The sequence below is a fragment of the Anopheles stephensi genome, chromosome 3, assembly GCF_013141755.1.
Source record: "Anopheles stephensi strain Indian chromosome 3, UCI_ANSTEP_V1.0, whole genome shotgun sequence".
Lineage (NCBI taxonomy): Eukaryota > Metazoa > Arthropoda > Insecta > Diptera > Culicidae > Anopheles > Anopheles stephensi.
In genome coordinates, this window is record NC_050203.1 from 1,142,296 (window position 1) to 1,163,980 (window position 21,685).

Genomic DNA, 21,685 nt, shown 5'->3' on the forward strand with positions numbered 1-21,685 from the left:
CAACAGAATATACGCGCTAGCTGAAGAAAAACACTCTCGTTTTGGCGCTCCTGTTTACATTCGAAGCGTTCCTGTAAAAACACGAATAATGCGAAGTATGCCAAAGCACGGTTACACGAAATTTGAAAAGCCCGGATAATCCGGCGACTGTAAAGTGCACACAGCAACGCCTTTGTTCTGTTTACATCGTGTAGTTCAGTGTGCGGTCATGAGACATACGTCGAAGAAGCTGATTTGATTCGGCGTTTGTTGATTTCGTTGCGGGTTGTAGCAAAACATTAATCAAAATTTCCCTCTGAAGTATAAAAACCGCATATATATTTTAGACTTTATCTCTTCAGCGTACAGCTACAAAATACGCTCCTAAAACTATCAAGAGAACTACCGTGGTGTTAGTTATCATCTTTAAAATACATTTCACACAACCAAAGCACGCAGGTAGTGGCGAGCAGTAAGTTTTGTGCGTGCAAGTTTAGTGAATAGCTGCCGGTGAAGTCGGCAAACCATCCAAGTATTTGGCCAAGGCTCAGCACCAGAATGCCCTTCGTCACCATGTTGAACCCAAGCGCGTTCGGGAGCATCTTCTCGATCTGTCGCTCGCTGCAGTATTCCGCTACAGTTAGGTTCTGGTTCACGATCGTGATCGAGCGGAAGATACCGTAGAAGGCCGATGTGACCATAAGCGGTATCAAGGAACGCATCTCGGCCATCACGGAACGGGCCACTACCAGACAGATACCTGCAAGAAGGAACGTTGTTCGATGCGAAAACTGCATTTTGTCCACAAACGCTGGAACAGTTATCCTTGTGATAAGATCGGTCGTGGACAGCACTGACATGCAGTTGGCAGCCTCAAGCATGGTAAGATTAGCTGATTTCTAGTTGGAGCGGGATGGGAAAGGTACATTAGCTGCCAGCTATAGCCTGCATTTGGTTTGTAGTAGCTCAGACAACATACCTGTAGGAAGTAGGGGAAAAATAGGGAGAAACTTGTCGACGCCGTGTATGCGAGTCCAAGGCCAATGATCAGGTTCAAAAAGGACACTTGCTTGAGGATCGCAAAATCCATAAGCGCTGCTAGCTTTGCCCAACCACAGGACGGTTTGCGACAAGCAGTTCCATTCGCCTGTTTGGTTGGTTTGTCTGGTGCAAGCAACGGTTGGCTTTCTCGACCATCTTCCGTGAAGCTTTCCGTCATGTGCCACTCCACCGGCTGGAGCAAACAAGCACCAACCACCTACCAGTAGTGTATGGTACGTCCGTACAGTTAATCATTCAGTTCGTGTGGGAAATGTGCATCATTTGTTCCACTTACCCCATTAAAAGCTAATCCACCGATGATGAGAGTGGCGTCCCTAAAGTTAAAGTTACTCAGAAGAAATTGCACCAGCAAAGGCATCAAAATTTGACCGACTCCTGTTCCTGCGAGTGCAAAGCCCACTGCACGGCCTTTTCGGAGGCGAAAGAACGAGTTGAGAGCTACGAATGTGGAAGACTGTATGAGTCCCAGACCGAACCCAAAGGTCACACTGTACGACAGCACGATTTGCCACAGTTTGGTGCTGTACGAGCATAACGTTAGCGCACTGCCGGTCAGCAAACTCCCCAGAATGGCAGCCTTCCTTGGTTTGAACCGCTTGATAATGGGGCCGGTAATTAGGCCGGAAAAGTTGAGCGAAATATTACACACGTTCATCACCAATGCAGCACCAAAAGCGTGCTCTCCGAGGCTTGCGAGGTAATCGGCAAACATGAGACCGAAAACCGACACTAACGATTGATTGAACACCTGCGAACGGTAATAAAAAAGATTCAGCAGTGCAGCAATGGTCTGCTTATTCTCTTGGACCTACATTCACTAGGGCCACACCGGCCACAACCACCCATCCATAGCCTCCATCGGGAGGAACTCGAGAGGCTCGCATGGTGCACGTGCTTCACTTTGGTGTTTAAGTTAACTTAAACTACTGGCTGACGCTTGAATTCGATGTAATATTTGATCACTTCGCACTGAACCGCTGCCATGTCCGGGACTGGGGACATGATCTCGCGCACTGAATCATTTGTCGCTTGGAGCCAATGCTTACATAGAGCGGGATTTTATCGTAGCTTTCCGCAAACATACGCCCGAACCTCCGGAACGATATCTAACGCCTCGCACCACCTAGGCGCGAGATAAGCAAAGATGTTCCAGCCAAACGCTATCTGCATGTATGCACCGTGTGAATTATCATTAGCCATCGGTGTGATGCTGTAGTGTGCGGGCCAAACGAATACCGAAGGTGTGGGAAAACGTGCGAGACCTGCTCTGAACGATCACGCCTGCACAGTAGTAATGGTTGTTTTGATTTATTTTGCAACTGAAGGCTAAAAAGCCGGTATGCAACTGCAAAAATTGTCATGACACGCTCTGGCGGCAATTAGATAAGCAAAAATGCATACATGCTTCCGTTCGTTGAACTTTTCATCGGGATGGTTCCTGTCCAACCTTTTTTTTTGTTGTTAATAGCATGATAGGAATTGGACTTTACAACTTACTCCATTCTTGAATGCATTTCAGATGAATCAAAACTGGGGTTAACTTGGGTGGTCCTACATGTAGCGTAATAAATCACGATCTTTGTGTAAAACTGTTTATTATTAATAGTGTTCTAAGAAGGTCTTTAATCTGACATCTGATCAGAGACACTCCTGCATCTCTCACCTGTTTCTTGAACAGTCTAGAAACGCCGAGTTGTCCGGTTATCCGTCTATACCGTTTGAGACGAGTAGCACATTTGAATTATAATCGTTGCCTAGAGGCTTTACAGTCCAAAGGACCCCATGGTTTAAAACACTCCTTGAATTTTTATACCCCACCTCCTTATTCGTGCGAACCTTGAGAAACCTATCGAATAAGTTCATATGTTCCACGCAATCTTTTTGGGACACGTTAGTAACGTATCTAACTAGTAACGATCGAAAACAATAACGTCGCATTCGGAATAGACCCTCTTTTCTAGAGCGCCTACGAAGCAGCCATATTGGAGTTCTAGTTTGGGAGCAATCGACATAGCATCAACAAAAATGTACTTTTTGTCGATAATTACATTAATTTAATGAAGAAAAAATTAAACGACCTCTCCGATTACGCAAAAACCTCAAATAAATTAATTTTATTGAACTAAACATCACCAAATCTACCAAAAAAGCTCATTTCTGCATCTGTCAAACGTTCTTCTTCACTGCTGTCAAAAAAGCGCTGACAAAATGTCTACGGACGATGACCCAACCTGGTTCCTTTTCTCTTCTGTGGAAATTGGGATGGCATCTCATCAACAAAACAGACGAAAGTCAGAAAATGTGAAAAGGTTGCAATTTTAGCACCAATTTCGTGCCGTACGGTGTAAAACGACCCGACGAGTCCGTAAATAAAACGATCGTGCACGGAACCATCGTGATACCAATAGTGTGAAAAGCGTACCACCCTCTGAAAAATCACGCAAGCCGTCGTTTGGCATCATCTCATTGCCGTGAAAACGCAAAGACGCGCTTCTGATTGTTGTCGATGCCCTTGCCGTCCTGATTGAAAAGAAATCGGTTTTATTGAGGACCAAAAGTAGCAGCTTTCTACTGTGCTGTGACAGAGTGAGCATCTGTATTCGTTGTGCGTATGTGTGTGGTCTAGAAATTGTTGGTCCATCTTAAAACTGGCAGCGTCTAGAAAGCTGGAACATTCCACCCAGATCGCCCGACACCCACCCACCCACTCCCCCATTCGTACGGGGGGTGTACAAGCATTCTTCAATCTGCACACGTCGCGGGTGTCAACCGTGACCTACAACAGGGACAGGAAGTAACGTCCGGCAGGAAGGAACGAGCTAGAAGCGGATCCAAATCATCACGAAATGCTGACGACACCGTCGTGCTGGAAATGATGATTCGCAGCTCTACTAATTGTTGCCCGCAATGGAAGCAACCGCTGGGTACGGCGAGAGTTATCGCGCATACCACATCGCGGTGTTCAAATTAACATGTTGATGCAGACGTCCCGTATCCGTGTGGTGGAGGAGTGCTGTACGAGTCCGTCCTCCCGTGTGTGAAGTGGCGTGGGGTTCGAAAAACGTGTGTGTTAGCAAAAAAAAAGCAAACGAGAAGAATTTCCGTGCGGTTGGACACGGGACACACAAGCCAAGGAGGTGTGAGACGCGAAGAGGGTTTGGCGTGAAATTTCGTGCGTGTGCGCGCGGGTGTTTGCGCGTAGTAGTGTGTGTGCGTGTATGTGTGGGGAATTTAATAAGCCACTTGAGTCACTTTCGTCCGCCCGTCCCCCAGCTTGGCTTTCGCGCGTGTGAGTGTGTGGTGATATATATATTTTTTGTTATTTCGTGTGTGGTTCTGGTACGGTTGATTTGCAACTCTCGCGGTCAACAACTACTGCTGCTGCTGCTGCTGCTGCAACAACTATACTTCACGTAACACAACGGGTGACGGGCTATGCGAGGTCATGGAGTCGTCGTCGTTGTCGTGGTCGTCAATCGCACGACTGTGAACGTGCCTGCCGTGTGTTTTTGTGCACTGTCCGCGTTCTGAAAGGACTGACCGGAAAGCCGAGATACCGTACATTCGATAATACGCGTCCGACAGGGTGAAGATAGCAGGCTAGGTGTGCGTGTGTGTGTATGTGAATGCGTGGCTTTTGTGCGCTCGAGGTGTGTTGCTGTCGCAGCAGGAAGACGACGACGAAGAAGAAGAAGGCAGAAGTAGTGAAGGAAATGGAGAAACATAATACGCTGGATGTCGCGTCGTCGGCGGCCCGGGTCACCACCATCACGGGGGGTGGTGCGAGCAGCAAGCTAAAGCGAGCATTTTCAATGCCGCGCAATCCATTTCAAGGTTCGCGAGGAAGTAACCACCCGGCTGCTAAAGCGGTTGGCAATGGCAACGGTACAGCAGGCGCTGCAGGCGAGAAAGATGACGAATCGCGTTGTGATTCGAGGTTAACCAACTGCAGCAATCAGAAGAAATCGACCACAACCACCACGGCTGGTAGTGATGGTGGGGGTGGTACGGAGGGTGCCGGCCCAGGCACCAATGTAGGTGGTGGTGGTGGTGGCGGCAACGAGAAGAAGATCTTCCGCCGATTGTCGGTGAAAAAGTTTATCAATCGCATTGCACAACAGATGACTTATGTCAATCGCACGGTGGTAAGTAGCGAAACACGCACCCAGTTCTTTACATTTTAGGCGAACGTTGGGAGGAGAGATGGCGCAGTTCGCATGACCCCCCATCCGTCCCACCGTTAGAATGTCTCCAGAGCATATCGCACGCCGGACGTGTGTGAGCACATCCCACAATCCCCCTTTATTTTTCATCCCAACAGAGGGAACAGTGCTCGCTGGTTCGCTGAAAAATAATTGACCTTCTTCTCCACTGATTGCTCTCAATCATTCAATCATGGAGCAAGAGTGGTGTGGGGGAGGTGTTTCACGTGCACCGTTACACCGTACCCCCATCAACCAAGCACCACTCTCACCCCCTCTGGCCGCACATGCTGTGGCAACTCTCGATCGTGCCGCGGTGTTGATGAAATAGTTTCTTCCTCCATCGTTCGTTCCCATGTTTCTGCTGACCACGCCAACAAACACACACACACACATGCGACTAATAAAGCTTCCATTTCTAGGGCAATCATAAATTCGACAAGGTACAATCGTCACAACCATCCACCCTCAATGGATCGGCACGAACCGGCAACGGCGGTACAGCTGGTGGAGGGAATGTGGCCACGGGGAACTTTGTGTGGCCACCCGATACCGTGCCGGGCGTGATAGGGTTACGGAACCATGGCAATACTTGCTTCATGAACGCCGTGCTACAGTGTCTCAGCCACACGGACATACTGGCTCAGTATTTCGTTTTGGATCTTTACAAGGTAACGCGTGCGCGTGGTTTGGAGTGGCGAATATTTCGTTAATCGTTTCTTTACCCCCCCCGGCAGGCCGATCTGAAACGACGAAACAAAATTAATGCCAAAAAGTTCGGTACTAAGGGCGAGCTGACGGAGCAGCTGGCCCTGGTGCTCAAGTCGCTGTGGACGTGCAAAGACGCACCGGACTATAGTTCTAACTTTAAGGTAAGCGATGGCAAGTGGATTGAAATTTCAGTCAGATGGATGGCTTATCTTTCGAACATAACTTGCAGGCTGTGGTCGATCGATACGGAAGTCAATTCAGAAGTTCCACCCAGCACGACGCACAGGAGTTCCTGTTCTGGCTGCTGGACAAGGTGCACGAAGATTTGAACACGGCAACGAAACGGAAGTACAAAGCGATCAAGGTAAAACAACAACCGTTCTTTCTTTCCTTCGAACAAAATCGTTAATCACGGCTTGTACGCTTTCCTGCATTGCAGAATAATGGCCGCTCGGATGAGGTGATCGCCGCCGAAACGCTGGCAAACTATGTGCGTTGCAACAATTCATTCGTGCAGGCCGTTTTTCAAGCCCAATTTCGCTCCTCGCTGTCCTGCCCGACCTGTGGCAAGCAGAGCAATACGTTCGATCCATTCTACTGTCTGTCGGTGCCACTGCCCCAGCTGTCCCAGCAGCCTGTGCTGGTGAAGGTGATCTATTCCTCCCAGCAACCGAAACAAGTTAAGCTTGGCCTAGGCATTCCGCACGGCTCGCCCGTGCTGGCGTTGCGCGAACAGCTGCATGCCGACACCGGCATTGCCCTCGATCGGATGATACTGACCGAAATCTGCGAATCGGGATTCAGCCGCGTGTTTTGCGATTCACACCTAATGTCATCCGTGCGCGAAAATGATCCACTGTACTGTATCGAATGTCCAACGCCGGGCACCGGCCAGGAAGCGTCCAGCGGAACTAAAATTGTGCTCTGTCTGTGCAACGGGAAGCGAGACTTTGGTGGACAGGTGAAACGCTTCGGCACTCCGTTCTGTTTGGTCGTGAATCGGGACGTTTCGTACAGCGAACTTCAAAAGTTGCTGCTGAAGGAAATGTCGGCCATTTTGCGGTCGGAGGTGTTTACCTTTGCGACACCGGCTCAAAGTTTGTTCCGTATGCGGCTGCAAGACCCATCCTGCGATGCAGACACGTACCTAGAGGCGACGGTAGAACATCCCCTGTTTACGGAAATGATTGATCTCGCGCTTTCGGTGCTGCCGACAGATGCGGGCCCAGCCCACGTAAAGCTACTGCTCGAATGGGCCGAACCGGAACGCTTCTTTAATGATATGGGCGACCCGTTTGTGGAGCACGAAAGCGTCAGCCAGATGAGAGAGAAAATTCCCGCCAGCTCGGCGCTTACGCTGGAGCAGTGCTTCGAACACTACACCAAGGCGGAAACACTTGGGCAGGACAATGCGTGGAAGTGTCCCCACTGTCAGGAGTATCTGCCGGTGGTGAAAACGCTCGGCCTTTGGTCGTTGCCGGACATAATGGTGATACATCTGAAGCGCTTCCGGCAGCAGCAACTCCGCGCCAGCACGCAGGCAGCCAAGCTGACAAATCTGGTAAAGTTCCCGCTGCACGGTTTCGATATGACTCCTCATCTGGCGCGCGATCCCGCCGCACACCAGCCCAATACGTCGCACCCGTTCCAAGCTTCCGCCCACCAAAGCCACACACTGGATCGGCAGCAGGTTGGTGCATACGCGGACACGGACAATTGGAGCCCGTGGCGTAAAATCATGCGCAGTGCCCATTCAACGCAAACACATTCCATGCTGGTGGGAGGAGGAGGAACAGGGACGGGTCGTCGTCAGCTAGCGATGGACAACCGGTACGATCTGTACGCCGTGTGCTACCACCAGGGGGACACACTTGAGACGGGCCATTACACTGCCGCCTGCAAGAACCCGTACGATGGGCAGTGGTATCGGTTTGACGATCAGCGCGTCTCGCAGGTACCGAGCGATCGTATCGACGAGGAAATTATCAACAACGAGGCTTACTTGCTGTTCTACCAAAGACGAAAGCTGCCGGCGGACGGATCGGGCGAATGTTCTGGCAGCTCTAGCTCCAGTTCCGGCGATCATTGGGTGTCGAAAATCATTGTCCCACCAGCAACGAACGCATCCACGGCAACTTTGGAACGTAACAAAGCGCAACCGACGACCACGGCGACTAGTGCTGCAGCAGCAGCGATCGTCAAATCGTCACCAGAGGTTCCAACGGACAGAGACCACCACATCGTCCGGTAGCGCGTCAGCAACTGTACTACCGGCCAGTACTTCTCCCGCAATCGAATGTGGTAAATCGCCCGAAGAAGCAGAAACCAAAGGGAAGGATTGCATGGCGGATGTTATGTCCGTATCGTCGACAAACGAGAAAAAGAATCGCGAAGAAGGTGCTGCTCAGCTGGACGACGGAGACGTTAAGAGTTTACCTGGCAAAGCGAAGCCCAAGGACGAAACGGTGGCCCAAGCCCAAGAGGAACCGATCGCACCGATCGCCGTCAGTGGGGCTAAAAGTGATCAACAATCGGCATCTTCACCTACTGCTACATCACCTTCACCGTCATCATCATCATCATCGTCATCATCATCGTCAGCTGTTGTGCCAACGGAAAGCAAACAAGAAACTATCGCCCCCGAAGCCAAAGAATCTAAGATATGTACGACGGACGAAGCGACCAAACAATCGTCGGAAGCACTACCGAACGCTAACAGCAGTGCCAAGGCCATCATCCCGAGCAAGGAAGCTGGCAGTGAGCAGTGTTGGAAAAAGGAGACTTCCGGCCCGGTATCGTTGCCACTGCGGACCGATAAACACGACCGGGTAGATCAAAAGCTGGGCCAAGCGACGTCTTCGGCAGCGGTAGCCACGAACGGTGGCGGTCGCTTTTCGCTGCCGTCTTCCCAACAGTTTCAAGACATTCTGTGGCGTGAGAACATGTCCGAGCTGATGCACCATCGACCGTCGTCCTTTACCACGTACAAGAGCGTGCTTGAGGCGGGAGATGCCGTGTCGCTGATCCGCGGCGCAAACACGTGCAGCAAGGACACGCTGCTGTTTATCGATCAGCAGAACCACGGGCTCGATCGGGTGGTGCTGGACGACGACGACGATCCGAACGATCTGCTTCCGCCGGGCAGTGGAAGTCGTGCGCTGTGGGTAAGTGTTCGGTTCGGATCTTGCAGCGAGCAGATGAGCTGAGCTTTTTCTTCTTCGTTTTGCAGATTTCCCCGGTTACGCCACACAAACTGATAACCGTGTCACCGAAGAACTAATACCGTGTTTAAGCCCGACCCCAGTGCCTCGTGCGTTGGGTGTGAAAGTGAAAGTATTTCCGGCGCTCTGTGCGCGTGTTTTGTGAGTGCTTGTGTTTAGCGTGTGCGTGTTTTGTAATCTGTTTTGTTGAACTATTCTTATGGTTATTTTATTAATGCTGCTTGCGCGTGTTTTTGTATGTTTACTCTTATTTTGCACCATTTTTATTTTAAATCTACGTGTTACATCAATGTTATGTTAGTGTGTAGCCTTTTTTTGCGTACATCTTTCCTCCCTTCTTCTGTCGCGTATAATTTATCGAGCAAAAAACATCGTACGAGCAGTGTGTTGTGGTGTGAAGCGTGAGCGCGCGGGCGCAATATGATTGCAAACGCGCGACTCCGCACACATTCCCTTATTCCTGTGGAGCCACGAATCCTCGACCCTGGGGAAGGCTGCTATTATTATTATTATTATCATAATTATTATTGCTGCGCTTGTATTAGCATCAATCGTGTGGGGAGCATCCTGAGCACCACTGGTTTGGGCGGGAGTTGGGATCGAAACACGAGAAACACTCACCAACGCGGCGGATGAGGGTGGTGAAATGGTCAATTAAGGGCAACGCTGTTTGGGTAGAGCTTGTTCGGTTGCGCGTAGCTTTTGGTTTGGCTTTTTTATTTGAGCAGCAAAAGAGGATAGAGGTTGTCCCGCAGGCGGCAGGTCAGAACTCGTCGAGTATGATGGTGAAGAAAGTGATATTTATTCAACAACAAACAAAATTTCGAAACGGAAGGGAGGGCCTAAAGGATGAAGATTGCAGCGTTTGTAGGTTAGATTCATACTCATTTTCAGAAGAAAACAAAACAAAGAAAACATGCATAAGAACAATTGTATTACTTCGTGTAGGCAACACCACCAACCAGCGCTTCGAAAGCGTGTGTGAGTGTGTGTGAGAGTTAGATGATAGACAAAAAGGCAAACGAAACAAGTTATATGCAAGAAACAGGATTCATCTTTTGAGAGCAACAACGGCAACAACGATCTACCAACCATTCGCCCTTTTATCCCCCCCAAAACTCTATAATCCTTTCGATCGTGTCCCCGACTCGTGTTGTTACTCATGATTAATACCCTCCAAGACACATATATTCCGATTAGAAAAACGTAATGTTAGAGTTGCGTGGCCCTTCCTCCGAGCGGTCCGAGAGTTTTCGAGAGAAAGGTGGAAGCAAGCAAAGCTATTACTATTACTACTAATTACCTACTATCACCCACTGCATTGCTGTTGAGCGCGTAAAGAGAAAAGCAAGTGGGCGAAGATCACCATCCAACCAACCAACCAATCCGAGCGGGATGTAGCGCATCTATTAGTGAAAGTGACGCAAGTACAATTTAATGTTAGTTATATATTATATGAGAAATCGTGTCTCCTGCGTGCTGCGAGGTATTGAAATGGTGGTGCAATCGTGGCAATTATTTGGAGCCTCTGAAGATGGAAAGCACGACACGCTGGGCGCGGGAGATGATTCCTCACAATCCTTTTAAATTATTGATGATTGATGATAACAGAGAAAACGAACGAACGAATGAACGATGTGAAAAAGAGCCGAAACGGATCCAGAGTTTATTCGTATTGAAAGAAACCTTTGGAAATGACGCGCGCGTTGGACACAGTGAGTCCCATTCTGGCGATTGCTTCGAGTGAATCCCGGCCTCCCAACAGTGTCACGTGGCTGTGAAATGCAGGAAAGTAAAGCTTTATCACCTAGTGAAAACTTTCCGCCCTAGAGTAAAAGTCCGTCCCATCGTGAGCAAACCTCTTTCGGAGGAATTTATCTAATCATGTAAAGACCCGAAGTTACTGATATGTTCGTTTGGGCCTAGAGAGAACCTGTTCAAACATGTCATGTTGAGACGATCATGGCTTAGGTCTCGACTAGCTGTCCCCCAGGAAGGGGTTGGTTATAGTTGATAATTTTATACTAAAATTCCCTCGTTCTGGTACTCAACGGATTACGCTAAACATTGCTGTTAAAAAAATATTTACCCACAAATTCAAAGAAAGGATTGTATTCCCTTTCAACCACAACCAAATATTGATCCTTTATAGCACTTTAGTTCATAGTCGTATTATTTTAAAAATTGCATCATCCACCAGTATGCTGATTTTCTTTCAAAAAAGCAAAGTTTTTCCAAAATCCGTTTCATGAAGTGTCACTCGTAATGATACCGCGGTGGACGCTTGACGGACCACAATTGGTAATGAAAGGTAAACAAGCCTGTGGTGTGTGTGCGTGCGTGCGTAGCGTGCGTGTGCGATGCAGCAAAACAGCTGAAGCGCTGGAGAGATCATCACGTTCTCCCTACCACCAGCAAGCGACGGGGTCAGCCACCATAAACACAACTGCCTCGAAGATCAAGCGTACGGACGGGGACCGTGTGTGCTGCTGTGGTTTGGTCAGCAGAAGAGCCCGCAAGAGAATTGTGCGTAAGGAAAGGGCACAGCAGCGCAGCTGTTCTTGGCAGTCGTGTACGTCACATGGGTCCGCGTGCGATTGATTGGCAGAAGCACTGCAGAGTGTAGTGTGTGTTGTGGCAGGCAAATAGTAAACAGTAGCGTTCTTCCTCTACTGCCTGTCGCTTCGCCAACCGCTTCGTCGATGAACCCGACGCGATTGGATTGAGTGGCATCGTCGTGTCGTGCAAGGTGCCCGCCGTCCGTAGGGAGGAGAGACGCTGGCAGACAGAGGCTGCCACTGAAGTTCATTTAATTAAATTAGCCTCGCGGTAGCGGCAATCGGAGCGCTCTGCTAATCGTCCTCCCAGCGTCGGCATGAACTCGAAGGTAATGGCATGAACCGACCACCAACAGTCCAAGAGCGCCCCAGTCGGATGATACGGCGCGGGACCGATCTCAGTCGGCAGTCGCGGATCGGTCGGTCCGGTTGAAGCTTTCTTCCCCGATCGGGCACTACTAACCATGAGTTCGTTTCTGTTCAATCTGCTCCTAAAGCCAGCGGCTCCACCACCGAACGGGGCAGCGGTCCAGCAGCCCCACGTCCCGTACAACATCGACTGGATCTTCCCGCGGTTGCGACGTCCAAACCGGCTGTGGCACATTGCCAGTACGGGCGTGATTGGTTTGGTGGGATTTTTCTCCAAAATCGTCATCGGTACGTATTGGGTGATCGTTCCGGGAGCGTGACAGCGCCGCACAGTTCCCAAAGTTCCGCAAGGATTCTTTCCCGTGACGGTAGAATGTGCGCGCGCACAGCACTTGACACACGCAACGCGTGTAATGTTGCTGTGTGTCTACGAATTATGTAACGGCCGTTTGGAAGACCGTGTTTCGAATGTCAGGCAAACGGTCCAAAAAGTGGGGCCCCCGAACGAGGTGCAGCACCGTTGGACATTGGGCAGCGAGCGCCGTGCTAACGCGCGCCTGACCTACTTAAAGGTGGCAGTGTGTGAAGAGCGTGTTTAGAGCGGCCCAAGCTTTACCGGACGGTGGAAAACCGAACCGAACCGTTGCCGTGGGTGTTGCACAACGCCGCGGTTGCCGAAATCTCAGCCCCAAAAGCCGAAGATGACGAAGCACAACCCCGGTCGTGATGGTAGCAGTAGAGTAAAGTATTTATCAATCGGAGCAATTAAGCTTCTCGGCGCCCGGATTGCATTTTGCTTTGTGGCCTTTCCGCACCGAGCACAGGGACACCCGAGCGCACTTCCTTATGCGTCTGCTGTGATGGACGAGTTTCGCACAAAGCGTATAGAGAGATGCACCACAGGCAGCAAGCCGACGCACGGCACACAAAGCAAGGCGCAGAACAGTGCGAAAAATAGTTGTAGTGTTGTGGCGCAGCGAGCCGACGCAACACACAGGCAGCGCGTTCAAGGTCGACCGCGTGTTGCGCGTTTCATGACCACGCGGTTGGTCGTGTACCTCTGTGCGGTATTTGCGTTCGCCGCGCACAACCAACCAGATCAGCGAGTAGGGCGAGATCGATTTCTTGTTATGTGAAACCATTTGTAAGCTTTGGGAACTAGACGCGCTGTTGTTACGCTTGCGTTGCCTTCCACACGCGATCGAATCGTCGATGCGAATCAATCTCATTTAATCAGCCCAACATCATCACCCTTGGGGAATCTTTCTTTCTTTTTCGGGCTCGGTGGTGGCCGCCGTGCAGTGTGGCTCAACAAAGCACGCGTCCACAACATCAACGTGCTGGAGAATGCGCTGGAGAACCGACCGAAGGGAAAGTCCCTGCTGACCGTCTCCAATCATCATTCGTGCTTCGATGATCCAGGCATTTGGGGTAAGTACGAGCAGAGCACCGAAGATCCCCCCCCCCCCCCCCTCCAGATCCCATGCAAACCCGATGTAGTGTGTAGCGATTCTCTTGCATGCGATCCGCGCTGGAGGTCCCACGTTGTAACGTTCGCATCCTCTTTGTGTATGCACGGTGGCGGTTCTCGGTCTCGATCGCTTGTTGACACTTCACATGTTTGTTACTACCTCTTTTATGGGACGACCGACTCAACTTTCAACCCGCTCGCACACTCGCGCTGGACACGCGGGCGCTCGCAGGACTACTAGACACCCGTAATTACCAACCAACAGTGTCATCCAACAGCTGTGCCCTCGTGCGCAACCAGCTCATCTCATCATCCATCATCCATCCCATCCACATCTGTTCGTCGGCCGGCTCGTGTCGTGCGTTGAATAATCGATCGTTGTTCTCTCGTTTTTTTTTTCGTTTGCTTGCCATAACTGGCCGCAGGTTTGCTAAAGCTCCGGAACGTCTGCAACAAGAACGTCATCCGATGGTCCATGGCGGCACACGACATTTGTTTCACCTGCAAAGCCCACTCGCTGTTCTTCATGTACGGGAAGTGTATCCCGGTGGTGCGTGGTGCCGGCGTCTACCAACCGGCCGTGGATCTGTGCATTGAGAAGCTTAAGCTAGGCCACTGGGTGCATGTGTTCCCGGAGGGCAAGGTTAACATGACGAAGGAAGATCTCAGGTAACGGGGCGGGCGGGTCTTGCACAATCGAGCGCGAAACCTTAGAACGGTGTCGGCCGAGTTAATGAATATTGATTGCTGGGTAGGCCGCAGTTTTAGAAACAAGCTCGAAAGAACGGACAAGAAGAAAAACTCCGGAAAACCCTGTCCCCGGCGAATGTGCGCCATCAGCAAAGAAACTAATTGTTGCACTTTAAATTCCGAAAGGTTCAAATGGGGCGTTGGACGAATAATTTACGAAGCACCCGACCTGCCCATCATCATACCGATATGGCACATCGGAATGGACGATGTGCTGCCCAACGAACCGCCATACTACCTCCGGATGGGGAAGAAACTCACGTACAACTTCGGCAATCCGATCGACCTAAGCGCTCTTATGGAACGGTTACGCTCGGCGCCGGTAAGCGAAGAGGAGGCGCGAAAGCAAATTACCGACCGCATCCAGGAGGAGATGATGGTAAGTCAGCCGTATGAGTGTGTGTGTGTGGGTGTGGGCTGTGGGGTGTTTGGGAATGCGACTGGAATTTAACAACAAGTCCTGACTCTTCTTACTAGATACTTAAACAAGAAACGGAACGATTGCACTCGGAGTACGTAAAGAGCTGAGACCGGGACCCGAACCGGACAGCGGACAGACCAGCAAGCCTCACTGAGCAGAAGAGCGAGGAGAGCGACGATGCAGAGCGGCAGGCGTCTTCCAGAGGCTCATGACCAAGACCTTCTTACCTTACTACGGTACACAACCACACAGCCGCGTTGTTAGTGTTGCGTTTACCTTCATCGACCCGGCTATAGCATAATAATGTAGCGTATAGAGGCGGTTACAATTCAGATTCAGATTTAAAGTGCATTTTAGCGTGTTGTGCGAGCGGCAGCAGCAGTAATAGTGTTGAATTGCGTTGGAAACTCTAGTCAAATAGAAACGAGAAAGATGCTATGTTACCCACGGCCCTGCGGATAGCACCGTTAAAGGCGGGGAGAGGGTATGCAAACGGGACACGCAAGCGGCGTCTGTCGCGAGATAAGCAAAGATCTCGGCATCAGATGACCTGATCGTTGGGCGACGATGACGTGTGTGAACCTAACGTCCAATGTATTGAGTATTTTCCAATTACTAGTTTTTAAGCCGTTAGCTTTCGATTACAGCGCGATAAGAAGATGTTGGCTGCGGCGCGATCTTTCACCCTTCGACACAATTCACTTTACACCAGCTTTGCGCGCGCTCGCAAAGCGATCGGTCCCGATTTTATGGACCCGCTGCTCTTTAAGGAATAAATCAGATGAAAACGATTAAAAAGCCCGCAACGTTCGCTTGAAATATGCTAAAATCACACAAAATGATTTATTCGCCGAAAACAAAAGCTAAAGATCGATTCCCTTTATAAGAAATGTTTGCTTATAAAAAAAACAACAACACACACCTGCCACACACTGACAATTTTACAACTAGCTGCGCTTACCGGACTAACACACGTTTAATAATTTACCTTAATTATTAAATTAATGTACACACATAGAAAACACTATTCCGCGGTTCTCGGAAAACAGGGACGAAACAAACACAAACGTACATACACCAATCCAGAACAAGAAAATCGCCCTCTCCCCCCCTCAAGCTTACTTCCTCGCACACTTGCAAAGGATTAGCTTCTCCAGCGCTTGATGAATCGTTGCACGGACCGTACACGCATCGGGCCGGGACGCTGGATCGCTAATCCAACACTTGCTGTACAGCGTGCGAATCATCTGTCGGAGCCGGATGCGCTCGTTGTTCGGAATGCTAAAATGATCGCTAAAAATGGTGTTAATCTTTGCGCCGTTGAGCTCCGGCTCGGTTGACTCGGTGTCCGGCCAAATTGCACCGTGACGTGGGCTTTTCTTGCGCCCTGCTTTACGCCGCACGCCCCGATCGTACTCCACCACGATGCCCTGACGCTTGAGCACGTCGTCCACGGCATCGGATTCGAAGTGGCCGGTCAGATTCATCCCCCCGGTCAGGGATATCGGTGCCCGAAGGCTGCCATGAAGACAGCCGATATCGCGCAACCCTACCGGCAGATTGGTTATGCGACGACCGAACGCTACGCTGGTAACGCTATCCGGGCGCAGTCCCTTCTTGACCACATTGTACGCAATCACCTCGTTGCAGGTAATGTCTTCGTACGGAAAGCGTCCCTCGTCCAGCTGCCACATGGTGACGCCGAACGAGTAGATGTCGGCACGCTCGGTAAATCCGCCCTCGGTGCGATGCTGGCCGCGTAGCAGCTCCGGCGCCATGTACCGGATCGTGCCACGGTTGACTAGGGTTTCGTTGCGCTGCCACGGATCGAGCATCATCGATGAGCCGAAATCGCACAGCTTGCAGAGATACTGGCGCAGAGGCTGGCAGGAGGACTGAGTGGACGCACCGTCGATCACCGTTACGATCACGTTCTGTGGCTTCACGTCCAGGTGCACGATGTTGTGCCGGTGGCAGAAACACAATCCACTTATAATGTCGCACATAATCCTGCCAGACGGTTGACGTGGAAACTTACTTAGAGCCGATCGGGCGTGTATGTGTGTGTGTGTGTGTGTGTGTGGTTGATACTTACAACAGTTTGTGCTGAACCGCGATCGGTTCGTTGCGCTGGTGGCCGATAATTTGCTGCAGGCAGTACCCATCGAACCGTTCCATCAGCACAAACCCGTACTGAGCACCGGCCACAATCTTCAGCACGGTCACAATGTTATCGTGCTGGAGGTTCAGTGCATTCGCTTCGTTCAGCAGCGAGTCGTAGCGACACCGGTGGCGGTGTGTACGTTTTTCGAGGATCTTCACTGCAACTGGACGACCCCGGTAGGACGCCTTGATGACGACACCGTAGCTGCCGCGTCCCAGAATCGCGTACGATTCGCGCTTGGTGTGAAAGTCATCCCGCCGCAGGAAGCGTTTCCGGTTCGGTGTGTCGAAGCTGATCTCGATTTTCGGCACATCTAGCTCGGTGGACGTCCTGTTATTGTTGGGAAGATCGTACGTCACATTATGCGAGCAGGTGGATTCCGCTTGGTAAGCATACACTCTCTTACATCTTCACTCAATCCATGCACCATGGACAGTGGTCTCGTGTGCCGGGAATGCTGGCGCGGTTCGAAACAGAATTTCCATCGAGGAAAAGCAGGCTCGTTTTAGTGGAGGCAGAAACAGGGCCTGATGTTTTTTTCACTCCGCATCAGACTACACGCGGTTAACACAAACAAACAGGGCCACGCCACGTACTGCTACCACTACTACTAGGATCCTAAGTAGGCGGCGGAAAACCGTCTGTCAACAGGGAACAGCGTATCCAAGTCAAGGTTACTATAGACACTGAACTCGTCTACCGTGATCGCGATCTGGAGATTTCTTATTTTCTAATTTTCCTATCTAAAAAACCAATCGGAACCACACAAAAGGATCTTCTTCGTTGGCAAAGGTCCGTGCGTTCCTAATCCTTGTGCACGAGTAACACCGTCGCGATAATGTAAAAGTGTGGCGTTTCGTGATACAATCGTACGTAATCGTCCAACTTGGGATCGAGGATGTACTTCATCTTGTAGTGTATGCCTTGCTGCTGTTTCTCCACGATCGTTGCAATGCTGATGATGCGGTGCCTGTTGGAACGATAGCAAGTAGTAGACAACTCCTCAGAGAAAAAAGCTCTGGTTAAACGAGAACCACACCAACCGTTTAAAGTTCATCGCCTTCATCCGATCCTTGATCTGCTTGGAGATGTTCTGGCACATCTTGAGATTTTTGGCCGGATTGTACACGTAGCGCATTTCCTCCTCATCCACATCGAACTGCTTCTCGACGATGCGTTCCATCATGCGCCGGATCTTGTCCGCGTTGAACAGTGGCCGCTGATACAGCTCCTCCCGCTCCTCGTTGTTGATGTGCTGGTTAAGCTCGTCGGTAATATCCTTGAACTTACTCTTACGCTTTCCTAGGGCTGCCGTCAGCGTTTCGCTGAACAATGAACCGGCTTTGCTTGGAGTGCGCGCCAACGGAGCTTTGGAGCTTTATAACGAAGGGACGAAGATCGAAGGGAGGTTACGCAATCGTACAGGAAGAGGGTAAGTGTGGGCAGAGGTGGTGTGTAAACGTCGTACGTACGTGGTGGTGGTGCTGGCAATTTTCACTTTCCCCCAAACGGCCATTCTGGGATCCTGCTCCTTCTAAAGAACCTTCTTCAACCGTAGCGATGTATGAACTGACGAACGACTCCACCGGACCGCAATTGCAAGGTGCTACGAGATTGAGTACAACGATCGCCCAATTGCAAGAGGTAGGTCACGAGGTTGATGAGCACTCCACCGTTCGACACCTGGCAGCCAGTCGAGCCGGCACAACTTTTGCTACTTGTGTTGCCGGGTGCGCTGTTTAATAACCGTCGTACTCGCTGCAGGGAAAAAAGCAAGCAAGGAGCAGTAAACAACACTAACCGCTCCCGAGGCGAGATAGTTTGGCATCGATAGCACCAGGCTCGATTGCACGGCATGCAAAACCGGGGAGGGCGTTAGGACGAGTTTATGGAAGCAATTTATAGGAACTTTGCTGCGGCACGAACCAAAGTTGGGTGGAGCAAAAGTTAGGTCCTGGTGAGTGGTGCAATGGGAAAACCCCCTGCGCTCCCTGCGTTTCAGTTTTTATTAGTTTTGCGTGCCAAAAAATCAATCCAGCACTTCCAGCGAAGCGACATCGAATTCGCGCCTCCAAGTTTCTTTGGAGACTTTGAAAAGGCCCTGTCCTAATGAGTGACGTGGGAATCGTACGGAAGATTGATGTGATGTCAGGCCGACTTTTGAAATAGTTGCAATTCTTCAGGGAGGCACCTAGAATCTTCGAACCATTACCTTGCATGCATTGCTCCAATAAGGACCTCGTGTACACTAAATGAAGCGATTGTTTGTGCGTGAGACGAGACGACCCAGTCGATGGAAGTGGGCCCCTTTTTTTGTCTTACACAGGCCTGATTTATCTTGCATCACATTCCCACCGAATGGTGTTGCATTGCTGATTCATCGGACCGTGCCGTGGAGCGTTGGTGTTCTATGGAGCAAACGATGCGCACCCAAGGGCTCCAGCAATCTAGCAAATATTAGCATGCCCTGCTTATACATCGACGCCCGCTTCTTTCTATCGCAAATCCCCGCCATCATTTATCGTCCGTCCTCGCGTCCGGATATCCGATCCGGAATGCCACATCTCGAGATCACAGTGCCGTGATTAGTCAGCAAATGTGTGTGTGTGTGTGTCGCTCCTCTGTTACTGACTCCAAACAAGGGCAAGAGCATGTTGTGTGCTATTTTAAACGGAACGGTTCTGTTCCGTCTCAGTTTCTGCCGCAATGCACACACGAAGGTCGCGTGGAACGTGTGTGTCGTATGGGATTTTTCTTAAACTCCCCGATTGGGGCCCGTACAAGGCAGACGAAAGACACGCGCGACAAGCGCCAAGTGAGTTTGTCATCGCAACCGTCAATAATTGACGCGGGTTCATAGGGCTCCGAAATATTGTCCGGACAGTAGTAGTAGCAATAGTCGTAGCACCACATTACCTTTTGGCGGGAAGATACGTATGCTCCCCCTTCCCGCGTGTCGAGTAAGTGATGCGCCCTGGAGTGTATCCAATTTCGTTCCAAAACAGCGGCTTTCGAACCTCTGACGCCTGACGGAGAAACCGGAGCAGAGAGGAAGTCCGAAGACGGCGTGCATGTATGATAAATGAAGGTGTAGATGGCAGAGTAAAGATGAATGTTAATATGTGTATTTGATTCATTTCGTTCGTCGGACGAATGGCCGATTCGTTGCTAATTTATGCATCTTAATTCCTTTAACAACCCGTTTGCTGTAACGAAATCTAAACGCGCGTTACACGTTACGTTACGACGAAGTTGGGAGCAAGATCCAAACCCAAGCCAACGTTTGTTTACCCAACAGTGATAGCCGTTAAGGGTTGGATTCGTTCAGATAAATCGGTTCACAGTGGCGGTGGGTGACGTCAGAGAACGAAAGATCACCGAGCCGAGCCTTTGCTGGTCGTTACGAAGCCGTATAAAGAGCAGGGAACATAAACCTTCTGGCGCACCGCCTCGATTCGGTACCGCTACCGAAATGGGTCTTTCAGGAGGATGCATCAAAGCCGTCACTCTATCTCAGTTTGAACGTACCATGCCTCATCTGTCCATATGGAGAGCCTACACATATTTTAAGGTTGGCTCGTCTGGTATCATTCTCATGACGTTTTTGTACAGCTCGTAAAGTTCGTTATTGAAGTGACTTTTTCATTCTCCATTAAGCGGTATGTGAGTACTGGGGCTATAAATGTTTTGTATAAATCTTCTGATATGTTTCAATGTTATTTTATGTGTTATTAATGTGTGCTTTAAATAAAGGGTTGGGGCTTCTACACTCGCACTTGCACTAGACGAAACCAGCTGCGCCATACGTGCAGCTCTTGTGCTGTTTAAGTGCTGTGCTACAAGTGCTGGGAGCTGCGATTCAGCTTGTATGCTGATTAGGATGACCGGAGCCAGCTAAGTTCAGCTGTTTATTAAGCATTGTTTTTTAAATCATTTTTATTGCTTTCTTTACCCCACCAGACCGTCACTAATTTTCACAAACAAACAGCATGCACCACTTCAGGTTGCTAAACCCTGGCGCAGTCTGTTTGGGGCCACGGTACGCTACGAGCCTGCAGTGCGTAAACCGCTTTGTTCAACTTCTTCGCTGGTACGGTGTGGACGCCACCCCGAACAGACATCGCGATCGTACAAGAGATCTTCTCCCACTTGCTCCGTTGCGTTGTATTTGTGTTGTTCGGTTTGATCGTAGCAGGCGTCGTTGCGGTTTAAAATTGCGCCCTTTTTCCGACGGGAAGCTCACTTTGTCAGGTAGAGCGGGTTTATACGATCGTCCGGGAGTGTGCATGATCGTGAGTGATTGTTTGCCGGGACTGGTGTGATGATTAGCCACAGAAGATCCGAGCAATCGGAGTGTGATGAAACCGGTGTGAATCCCGGCATGTGTCTGGTATATGGTTGAGTCAAGTGAAGCGCATAAACAACCTCACCAACACCTGGATACGAGGGGTTAAAGATCATTCTGGGGGGAAGAGGGTGTGTTGGCACCGGGGACGATAAGATAGCACACTAAATCTGTCTCACTGTCACACCATCTTTGGGTCGAACGACTTTACCACAGCCACAGCCGCCACCACCACCACCACCACCACCACCACCGGTTGCTGCTGTCCTCCTGGTGATGTGGTGGCCAAGAACGAGAGCGTCGATCGTTTCCAGTTTTCAGTGTTTCTGATCCTCACTCTCGATCTGCCGGTGCCGGTTGCTGTTGGTTTGGTAGGTCCTTCCACCGATGTACAACAGATGAGAATTGTTTTCATGTGATATTGGTGGTGTC

General features: G+C 50.3%; 5 protein-coding genes across 14 annotated transcripts in view; 3 read left to right on the forward strand and 2 right to left on the reverse strand.

Moving 5' to 3' along the window:
• Positions 1–288: 288 nt before the first annotated feature.
• LOC118512089 (monocarboxylate transporter 12) lies at positions 289–2,821 on the reverse strand. Its single transcript, XM_036056053.1, has 4 exons — positions 1,854–2,821; positions 1,316–1,789; positions 959–1,237; positions 289–878 (listed from the first exon to the last, which is right to left on the reverse strand). The coding sequence occupies exons 1-4, from the start codon at positions 1,923–1,925 to the stop codon at positions 393–395; spliced, it is 1,311 nt and encodes a 436-aa protein (XP_035911946.1). The 5' UTR covers positions 1,926–2,821; the 3' UTR covers positions 289–392.
• A 475-nt stretch (positions 2,822–3,296) lies between these two features.
• Positions 3,297–10,822, forward strand: LOC118512069 (ubiquitin carboxyl-terminal hydrolase 31). The gene is made up of 6 exons (XM_036055955.1): positions 3,297–5,186; positions 5,666–5,914; positions 5,981–6,115; positions 6,184–6,318; positions 6,394–9,118; positions 9,184–10,822. Exons 1-5 carry the CDS (start codon positions 4,668–4,670, stop codon positions 8,203–8,205), a joined length of 2,850 nt encoding a protein of 949 aa, XP_035911848.1. The 5' UTR covers positions 3,297–4,667; the 3' UTR covers positions 8,206–9,118; positions 9,184–10,822.
• A 684-nt stretch (positions 10,823–11,506) lies between these two features.
• LOC118512100 (tafazzin homolog) lies at positions 11,507–15,563 on the forward strand. Of its 5 annotated transcripts, XM_036056070.1 has the most exons (7): positions 11,509–12,062; positions 12,231–12,390; positions 13,405–13,533; positions 13,806–13,820; positions 13,999–14,242; positions 14,450–14,702; positions 14,801–15,563. In XM_036056070.1, exons 1-7 carry the CDS (start codon positions 12,051–12,053, stop codon positions 14,849–14,851), a joined length of 864 nt encoding a protein of 287 aa, XP_035911963.1. In that variant the 5' UTR covers positions 11,509–12,050; the 3' UTR covers positions 14,852–15,563. The 5 variants fall into 5 exon arrangements, with proteins under 5 accessions (XP_035911964.1, XP_035911963.1, XP_035911962.1 ...); XM_036056071.1 differs by lacking the exon at positions 13,806–13,820 and having other exon boundaries at positions 11,507–12,062; XM_036056067.1 differs by lacking the exon at positions 11,509–12,062 and having other exon boundaries at positions 12,123–12,390.
• LOC118512091 (proto-oncogene serine/threonine-protein kinase mos) lies at positions 15,555–18,474 on the reverse strand. Its single transcript, XM_036056055.1, has 5 exons — positions 18,381–18,474; positions 17,952–18,284; positions 17,315–17,878; positions 16,840–17,238; positions 15,555–16,754 (listed from the first exon to the last, which is right to left on the reverse strand). Coding segments are annotated over exons 3-5 (1,293 nt in total). The 5' UTR covers positions 17,317–17,878; positions 17,952–18,284; positions 18,381–18,474; the 3' UTR covers positions 15,555–15,862.
• LOC118512073 (septin-7) overlaps positions 17,163–21,685 on the forward strand; it is a 29,055-nt gene continuing 24,532 nt past the window's right edge. For 2 of the 6 annotated variants that reach the window (XM_036055992.1, XM_036055995.1), the window contains exons 1-3: positions 17,163–17,294; positions 18,215–18,340; positions 20,566–20,567. In XM_036055992.1, the coding sequence (XP_035911885.1) occupies positions 18,241–18,340; positions 20,566–20,567 (102 nt within the window). In that variant the 5' untranslated portion in view covers positions 17,163–17,294; positions 18,215–18,240. Of the gene's footprint in view, positions 17,295–18,214; positions 18,341–20,565; positions 20,568–20,980; positions 21,160–21,685 lie in introns of those variants that run through there. The other 4 variants (XM_036055991.1, XM_036055997.1, XM_036055990.1 and 1 more) reach the window with 3 other exon arrangements.

What these genes read in the sequence shown, in the direction of transcription:
- LOC118512089 (XM_036056053.1), bottom strand. Translation starts at nt 1,925, where the DNA reads ATGCGAGCCTCTCGAGTTCCTCCCGATGGAGGCTATGGATGGGTGGTT. An exon ending in CCGGTGTGGCCCTAGTGAAT is followed by an intron (nt 1,790 to 1,853) that starts GTAGGTCCAAGA and finishes TACCGTTCGCAG; the next exon opens with GTGTTCAATCAATCGTTAGT. An exon ending in GTGGATTAGCTTTTAATGGG is followed by an intron (nt 1,238 to 1,315) that starts GTAAGTGGAACA and finishes CACTACTGGTAG; the next exon opens with GTGGTTGGTGCTTGTTTGCT.
- LOC118512091 (XM_036056055.1), bottom strand. An exon ending in GCGGTTCAGCACAAACTGTT is followed by an intron (nt 16,755 to 16,839) that starts GTAAGTATCAAC and finishes ACCGTCTGGCAG; the next exon opens with GATTATGTGCGACATTATAA.
- LOC118512069 (XM_036055955.1), top strand. Translation starts at nt 4,668, where the DNA reads ATGCGTGGCTTTTGTGCGCTCGAGGTGTGTTGCTGTCGCAGCAGGAAG. An exon ending in ACTATAGTTCTAACTTTAAG is followed by an intron (nt 6,116 to 6,183) that starts GTAAGCGATGGC and finishes CATAACTTGCAG; the next exon opens with GCTGTGGTCGATCGATACGG. An exon ending in GGAAGTACAAAGCGATCAAG is followed by an intron (nt 6,319 to 6,393) that starts GTAAAACAACAA and finishes CCTGCATTGCAG; the next exon opens with AATAATGGCCGCTCGGATGA.
- LOC118512100 (XM_036056067.1), top strand. Translation starts at nt 12,198, where the DNA reads ATGAGTTCGTTTCTGTTCAATCTGCTCCTAAAGCCAGCGGCTCCACCA. An exon ending in ATGACGAAGGAAGATCTCAG is followed by an intron (nt 14,243 to 14,449) that starts GTAACGGGGCGG and finishes AAATTCCGAAAG; the next exon opens with GTTCAAATGGGGCGTTGGAC. An exon ending in GCATCCAGGAGGAGATGATG is followed by an intron (nt 14,703 to 14,800) that starts GTAAGTCAGCCG and finishes TCTTCTTACTAG; the next exon opens with ATACTTAAACAAGAAACGGA.